The following is an 8744-nucleotide window of genomic DNA, read 5'->3' on the forward strand; positions in this document are numbered from 1 at the left end:
TATATATATATATATATATATATATATATATATATATATATATATACATGTTTGTACTTCAAGAAAGCAAGAAAAATTCTCTTTAATAAAATAACAATTTACGAATTAGTCTGCGCTAGTCAAGCTCAATCCAGCCTAGCTTTATCAAACTTTGCTTTCTGTTTATTTTAACTGTGTTTTTATTTATCTGCAGATCATGAGAGGATAGCCCTGGGCAATGAGGAAGGATTGTACGTTATTCACGTTACCAAAGATGGTAAGTGTAATTAAAAGCTTTACCTGTGTTTACTGTACTTATCTGCTGCATTTAGACTGTATATATAGGCGTCTTACTGCATTCTTTGATGTTAATACAAAGCCTCTTATTGTTTATATATTCCTGTTCACAGATATTATCAAGGTAGGAGAAAATAAGAAGGTCCGTCAGATTGAGCTGATCCCATCAGAACAGTTAATCGCTGTGATATCGGGCCGAAATGGCCATGTGCGGCTCTACCCAATGGCAGCCCTGGATGACCGTGAGGCCGATTTTCACAAGATAGCAGAGACCAAAGGCTGCCCAACTCTGGTTTCTGGCACGATCAGACAAGGATCTCTCACATACCTCTTTGTGTATATGAAAAAACCTGACAAGGTGATGATCTACGAGCTAAACAAGAGCAAAACGCGTCATCGGAAGCTGCGGGATATTTTCGTCCCGGGATCCGTGCAGTGGATGGGTCTCCAGGGCGACAAACTCTGCGTGGGATTCCAGTCCGGGTTCCTGCGCTATAATCTTCAGGGGGATGGAACTACCTCTTGCCTCCTCCACCCTGACGATCACACCCTGGCCTTCATCGAGCAGCTGAGACTGGACGCTCTCTGTGCCGTGGAGATCTCCAGTAAAGAGCTGCTCTTGTGCTTCAGCAGTATCGGCGTGTACGTGGACTGTCAGGGCAGACGGTCACGACAACAGGAACTGATGTGGCCGGCTATGCCCACCGCATGTCGTGAGTGACGATCGCCATTTCTGTACTGATTAATATGGCTTGTGTTCACTTTTAACTGTGTGATAGTATCAATCCACAAGGTTTAGGATGAAAGTTGCACTTGAAATTATGGTTTACATTTCCATCATCAAACGGGAAGTACATGACAAGCCTTATTTTAATACTATGCTCTGCCATATTTTTTTCTTACAATTTTATTTCAATTCATTTCCAAAGGTAGTATTGCTACTTGGCAATTGTTAATATAATATATAAAAAAAATAATGTAATATAATGTTTAAATATATTTTAAAATTTCATTTTCCAGCACGATTTGGCACCTGCCCACACTGCCAAAAGCACCAAAAGTTGGTTAAATGACCATGGTGTTGGTCCCCTACCATGTAGCCCCTACCAAGTATTGAGTACATGTACAGTAAATGAACATACTTTCCAGAAGGCCAACAATTCACTAAAAATGTTTTTTTTTATTGGTCTTATGAAGTATTCTAATTTGTTGAGATAGTGAATTGCTGGGTTTTTGTTAAATGTGAGCCAAAATCATCACAATTTAAAGAACCAAAGACTTAAACTACTTCAGTCTGTGTGCATTGAATTGATTTAATACACGAGTTTCACAATTTAAGTTGAATTACTGAAATAAATGAACCTTTCCACGACATTCTAATTTATTGAGATGCACCTGTATATTATGATATGTAATATTAATAATAATTAATCAATTAATTCATTTAAAAAATAGTCTGTCACCAAAGATAATATTGTTGAATTGGTTTTATAATAATATAATATAAAATATAGTATAATAAACACCTTAAGTATATTATTGATATTTGTAGAGTTTATATGTAATATATTATGTAATAATACATCATAATAAAGGAAAAGAGTCTCAGCCAATACTGCTGGATTATTTTGTTAATATAATATTTAAATATATATTGTAAAATATAATATATTATGGATATATATATATAGTATAATATATATTTAAAATATAATGTTTAATAGGTTATCTCATGAAAAAAATATTACAATAGATATTCTATGTACTCAAGATGAGAATGCATTGTTGTAATTGCTTGTTAATAGTTTATAATAGTCACCGATTGTTTGGTTGTGGATGTTGTGCCCATAATTTGCACGAAATGTCCTGGGACATAGGAATGCTGTGGACAAGATTGCTTAATAGTTTGTGATGTTTGTGAAGATGACCGTTTCTCACACTTAGGGTTAGTGATTTTAACAAAACTGAACATTTTAAAATGTTTTCTGTGACTCTTGTCTTGCAGGTTATAATGCACCTTATCTGTCAGTGTATAGTGAGAATGCAGTGGATGTATTTGACGTCAACACTATGGAGTGGATTCAGACGATGCCTTTGAAAAAGGTCATTTTTTCATGTATCTTAATATATACAAAACAACATTATAAGAAAAACAGACATCTTCTGCAGAGAGCTTCTCATCTCTGTGAAATAAAATATATGTTGAAGCAGGTGGTAAATTGAAGTGCGGTGTGTTAATGAGCTGTGTGTCGCTTGCGTTGCAGGTTCATCCTCTGAACGCTGATGGCTCTCTAAACCTGCTGGGGCTGGAGACCGTACGGCTCATCTACTTTAAAAACAAGACAGCAGGTGAGATGCTTCTTCCTTCTGCTCCTCCGGATTCTGAATATTCCTGCCCCATGTTTTTATGCATATTCAGCAGGAAAGAAAAGATAAGAAAATGAAAAGAAAGTTGTTTCAGAGAGAAACAACAGAGAAAGAGAAAGACAGCAAATGCATTTTATAAAATTATGAACACCCTAAAAATGGGGTACATTTTGATTTCATGTTGTTACAATGTAAAGAATTGGCATAATATGTAGTGTCTTATGAATAATGTGCATCAGCTCATGCATATGTGATGACATAACAGAGTTGTACATCCTAATGGATGCTTGTTGTTTTGTTTCATACTGTTTAATGTGTTGTGAAATGTGTGTAATGCTTTGTGTTCTGTGTAATGATGTGCAGAGGGAGATGAGCTGGTGGTGCCAGAGACGTCTGATAACAGCCGCAAACAGATGGTACGCAGTATGATGAGCAAACGCCGCTTTTCGTTCCGTGTGCCAGAGGAGGAGAGAGTTCTGCAGAGGAGGTGATGTTCAAGCCTAGCAACACTAACCATCATGACTTCCAAAGGAAACTCTAATGGGCTTTTCACAATTGTTAATTTGGACCACTTTAAACCCTGGGAAATGTTAAATGTTCATATTAATCATAATTTTGTTTAGTTAGTTAATGCTTAATGTGGTTAATGTTCTTATTTGCATATTTACAAAGTAGGGCTGCACAATATATCAAAATAAAATAAAATTGATTTCGAGATATGGTTTATATACAAAAAGGGTGTGATTAATTTAATGAATGAATAAATCACAGCGATTTGACAATGGAATTAAAGGGATAGTTCACCCAAAAATGAAAATGACCCAATGATTTACTCACCCTCAAGCCATCCTAGGTGTATACGACTTTCTTCTTTCAGATAAATACAATCAGAGTTATATTTAAAAATGTCCTGGCTCTTCCAAGCTTTATAATGGCAGTGAATGGGTGTTGAGATTTTGAAGGGGGGGGGGGTTAATAAAGGCCTTCTGAAGTAAATCGATGTGTTTGTGTAAGAAAAATATCCATATTTAAAACTTTATAAACCGTAACCTCTAGCTTCCGCTAACTGTCGGAATTTGTGACCTGTGTTTTGTTTTGTTCTCTCTCCTCTGCGCTTCTGAGTTAGTCACTTCTCACCGGAGCTTACACTATGCCTGCATCCTACATAATCTGCTGGAATGCCACTCTCTCGTGAACGCGAGTACAACAGTTAGTCTTGACCACTATTCACTGCCATTATAAAGTTTAGAAGAGCCAGGACATTTAGGGACACAGTGGCAATGTGGCCTATTGAAACTCAAGTGAAAAGAGTTATATATATATTTTTCAAACTCCAAAATTGTTGGTTATTGTAAATTACGTGGTTACGTATAATGTAAGGTGGGTTAGTGCTGGTAACGTGGTTATTCAGCACAGTGTGAAAAGTCCTTCAGTAATTCAGGTTTCATGCTGGCAATTTTTCTTGAATTATTCTAGTCTTGAGACGGTGCTCTGGGTCTCACTGCATTGTTTATGCCCTCTAGGGAGATGCTGAGAGACCCAGAAATGAGGAATAAGTTGATTTCAAACCCAACAAACTTCAACCATGTGGTTCATATGGGCCCGGGAGACGGGATCCAGATCCTGAAAGATCTGCCAATGGTAGGAGCAGCTAACAGCAGGGGGAACGTCACCTCTCATATTCTTCTCCCGCTTCTCTACGCCTCCATCCATCTGTTTCTAAGAGCCATGCTAATGAGCATGAGCCATCTTTCATTAATTATTTCCACTGTTATTATTTAAGTTTTATAGATGAGCTTGATTAAAAGATAACATAAAACCACATTTGACTTTGTTGCTCAAGCAAACTAGTTAATACAATTTTATTTCCTTTAGATCAACCAAAATTTATGATGTAAATGGGGTCGATTTTGCTTTCGTGTTGTCTTTTACACAACCTCACCTCTTCCTCTTTCTTAAGCCATTATTAAGCAGAAAACTGTTGCATGCATCTATATTTTTTCTTTCTTTTTCCCCCCATTTCTCTCTCTATATCTGTTCCTCCTGGGTTTCTGCTGTAGCCCGGTTCTCCTCTCCCCTCTCCTCGCCTGCGCCTCATCTCCACCCCTACAAGCTTTGAGCATGTCTATCACATGACTGTCACCTCTGCTGACAACTTCCTGTCCCAGGACTCCTCCCCTCTCTCCTCACACTCCCTGTCCCTCAGCTCCGCCCCCGGGACCCCTGCTTCCATCTGCTCTCTGGTAGGACCAGAGAGACATATACAGACAACTCTCCATCTGTTCTCTGAAGAGGATGCATTTATGCACACATGCATTAGCTCACTTTCATATTGCTCAAACTATCAATCTATGTTCCGATTATCTGCTTGCATCACAGTTATGTGTCATTTTCTAAAGTTTACAATCTGTCTGATTCTTACAAGCTAAATCATCCCTCCCTTTATTTAATTTTTTTTAGCATTATTATTAAAAATATTGATTTAAAAAAAATGTAAATGACAAATTAAGTTAAATATAAAAAAATGTTTGTACATCTTTAGTTAATGCATACAAATATTAATACAATTTATATTGTTAATGTATACATAATATAAATATTAGTATATATTAAATAAATATGATTAATTAATAATATTAAATAGCCAATATGATCTCAAAGCTAACAGACATGGATTATAAGCTACAAAACTCCAGATGATCATTTCATGGGGTTTTATGAATGGGAATGAACGATTGTGTATTCTGCATGTTTTATGTAGATAATTAAAAAACTAAGTGAGAAAATGTATTTTCCCCCTCTATATAATTTAAGATCATGTACAGTGACACTGGTACATTTTTACCCCTGCCTTGTGAATTTTTTATTTATTGTTTTATTTCAGTAATATGTAATGTAAGAGTTATTTTTTTCCTGACTGTGTTTGCGTTGTTCAGAATATGCGCCCTCAGGAGAGCCGTGGTGTCCTGGGAGCATCCGTCAGTATCCCCTCCATCAGCAAGGCCAGGCCTGAACCAGGCCGATCTATGAGTGCCAGCAGCGGCCTTGGCGCACGTGAGTATTGAAATATCTGTTCATAGACAGAGATACAGGGATAAGAATAAGTATTTCTGAAAAAAAAAAATGTAAGGAAAAATCATTAAATTAGTAGAAAAATGTAAGTTTATTCAGAACAGAGTGCCTGTTTTCTCCCTAAAATTCAGTTTTAGGGTACCTTTTTAATATATTTTGAAAGTAAATTAAAAGTGACATGTACGTGTGGTCAGACAGGTCTTTTTGTTGATAAGGGGCATTTGAGTATGTAATGTAGAACAGCTCATGAAAAACTGACAAAACTAAATTTTATTATTATAAAATACTAATTTTGTTATTTTCTTTTGAACTTGCTTTAAACTTTCTTTTTCAAAACATTTTCTTTTGAAATTTCAAACATTTGAATTTTCAGACTATATTTAGAATTTTCAAATTGTCTTTTGAACCTCCAAACGTATTTTTTGAATGTTCTAACTTTAAAACCTTCTTTTTGAATTTTCAAACACTCTTTTGAACTTTTGAATGTTCTATTGAAAGTTCAGACTTTGGCAGGTTCTCATATTGAATAAGTCAATGTCTTAATCTGTTGATGGCTGTCCCATATCCCAGGCTCCTCCTCTCAAAATGGCAGTGCACTGAGACGGGACCTTTCCGTTGGCAGCTACGGTTCCACCAAACGGCAGATGACGTCTGATGGCTCGCTGTCATCTGGAGGGGGCATTGACTGCGGGGGTGATGCCCCCCTATCCCATTTTGACAGAGAGGTCAGTACCAGCAACGATTGTCAGTGCCTGCTTTTCCAGATGCCTTTCTTTCTGAAAGTATTTTTGGCTTAGGTTTTTTTTTTTTTTTAAATACCTAAAAATATTTGAAAAACCAGACTTGTTTATTGCTAAAAAATAAGGTTCTCTGTGGATAAAATAAATACTGCTAAGATCTGTAGTCATGTGGAAATGTTTTGGTCCATTACGAATGACAAGTCTGATGGGATTTCAAAAGGCGTATTTGCCCCTTTATAGTGTTCTTTTTGTAAATGTTGATTTAACATGTTCATTCGACTTCCAGACTGATCAAAGCAGGTAAATGTGATGCTGATCACCACTAATACTCAGTAGAGAGCACTAGAAGTGTGTTATACAATTCCAGTACACAGGCATCCTTTCCGTTTCACCTGCCAAAATTTGTTTGGAGGATCTCTATCCTCTCTTTCTCACGCTATATGCGTGTGTGGAGTGGCACCATATCCACAGATTTCGGTGTTGACCTGCCTTACACTCCACCTACACACACACACAATCTGAATCTCGGCCCCACGTTTGACCATGTGCACGTTGACTCCATAATGACGTGTGGGTGCTGTGTGTGACTCTTTAGTGGCCGGGAGTGTCACCCACAGAGAAGACTCCTGATCTGAAAAGGGCTTTAAGGACCCTGCTTAGTAAGCTAAAGGTAACGTACATGACACTGCTTCCCCAGGTCTGAACCCTGTAGCTCCATCCTAGACCTCAGATGGAGGAAATGAGTTAGTTGAGCTGTCTACTTGTTTGAAAGCGTGTTTGATCTGTGTAGGTGGTGGAATTGTACAGCGTTTGCTTGCTTTAGTAATAGCATTAATGTGTCACATAGCACCTTTTATCCATCCACCTTATATTATGTAGTGGAGGATTGATGTTGTGGTGGTTCTAGCTTATAACAGACCATTTAATGGGCTGATATTTGGGTAATTTGAAATGATCACGTTGACCAATAAATGTGCTAACAGAATGAAAATGGATAAATATTTTCAGATACATTTTTAGTAAATTGAGTAAATGTCTTGGTTTTTTGTTTTGTTTTTTGTTTTAGCAATTTTGATAGGTGATTTGTTCTCTAGTTCTAACTTTTAAATATTTATATGGCAGTTACAGCATTTGTTCTTGAATATTACACAGCTACAGCTAACTAGGAAATTATTAGAAATTAATAGAAATTATTTTATTTTTTTTATTAATATTTTTAGTGGTAAGGCAAGGCAAGTTTATTTGTATAGCACATTTCATACACAATGGTAATTCAAAGTGCTTTACATAAAATAAAATAATAAAATAATCACAAAACAAGGAATTTAAAAACTTTGAAAAAATGAATTTTAAGAGGTTTAAAATTAATTTAAGAAAACGATTATACATAAAATATAGTGCAATCGGTTCGGACATCGCACAGTGCTCATTCAACAAATGCACAGCTAAACAGATTTTTGAGTCTAGATTTAAATGTGATTAATGTTTTAGCACATCTGATCTCTTCTGGAAGCTGATTCTAACTGCGGGCGGCATAATAACTAAAAGCAGACTCCCCTTGTTTTGTGTGAACCCTTGATATTTCTAACTGACTCGATCCTAATGATCTGAGTGGTCTGTTAGGTTTATATTCAGTGAGCATATCTGCTATGTATTTAGGTCCTAGGCCATTGAGTGATTTAAAAGGGATGAATTTAGAGGTGTAGGTTTATAGAGGTTTTAACTGGTTATAGCAGTACCAGTGAGACTATTAACATGGTACCACCATCTCAGTGAAGTCTCTTGAAACTCATCTTTAAAGCACCAATACAGCCATATTATGCAGAATCCACTTTTCTTCTTAAGGTTTTTCTTCTTAAGGTCCTTAATGTTTTTTAAAAGAAATATTTCATGCTGCATTTATTTGATCAAACATACAGTAAAAACAGTAATTTTGTGAAATATTATTACAATTTAAAATAACTGTTTTCCATTTTAATATATTGTAAATTGTAATTTATTCCTGTGAAAGCTGAATTTTCAGCATCATGACTCCAGTCTTCAGTGTCACATGATCCTTCTAGAAATCATTCTAATGTGCTGATTTGGTGCTCAAGAAACATTTCTTATTATACAGTTCTTCTTATTAATGTTGAAACCAGTTGTGCCGCTTAATATTTTTGTGGATTCTGAAAAATTTGAATAGAAAAATAACAACAGAATTTATTTGAAATAAATATATTTTTGTAGCATTGTACATTTTTACTCTCACTTTCAATGAAATTTCATGCACCCTTACTAAATAAAGTA

At 35.9% G+C, this 8744-nt stretch overlaps 1 protein-coding gene across 4 annotated transcripts in view; it reads left to right on the forward strand.

Moving 5' to 3' along the window:
- The window catches only part of cdc42bpaa (CDC42 binding protein kinase alpha (DMPK-like) a), a 72292-nt gene that overhangs the window by 60230 nt on the left and 3318 nt on the right, over positions 1–8744 (forward strand). For 3 of the 4 annotated variants that reach the window (XM_016278081.1, XM_016278082.1, XM_016278083.1), the window contains 9 exons: positions 194–256; positions 390–989; positions 2282–2379; positions 2541–2625; positions 3007–3130; positions 4167–4284; positions 4704–4886; positions 5580–5697; positions 6286–6440. In XM_016278081.1, coding sequence (XP_016133567.1) covers positions 194–256; positions 390–989; positions 2282–2379; positions 2541–2625; positions 3007–3130; positions 4167–4284; positions 4704–4886; positions 5580–5697; positions 6286–6440 — 1544 coding nt within the window. The remainder of the gene's footprint in view (positions 1–193; positions 257–389; positions 990–2281; positions 2380–2540; positions 2626–3006; positions 3131–4166; positions 4285–4703; positions 4887–5579; positions 5698–6285; positions 6441–8744) is intronic. The other variant, XM_016278084.1, reaches the window with a different exon arrangement.

The sequence above is a fragment of the Sinocyclocheilus grahami genome, unplaced genomic scaffold (assembly GCF_001515645.1).
Source record: "Sinocyclocheilus grahami isolate Dianchi unplaced genomic scaffold, SAMN03320097.WGS_v1.1 scaffold118.1, whole genome shotgun sequence".
NCBI classification, from domain to species: Eukaryota; Metazoa; Chordata; class Actinopteri; order Cypriniformes; family Cyprinidae; genus Sinocyclocheilus; species Sinocyclocheilus grahami.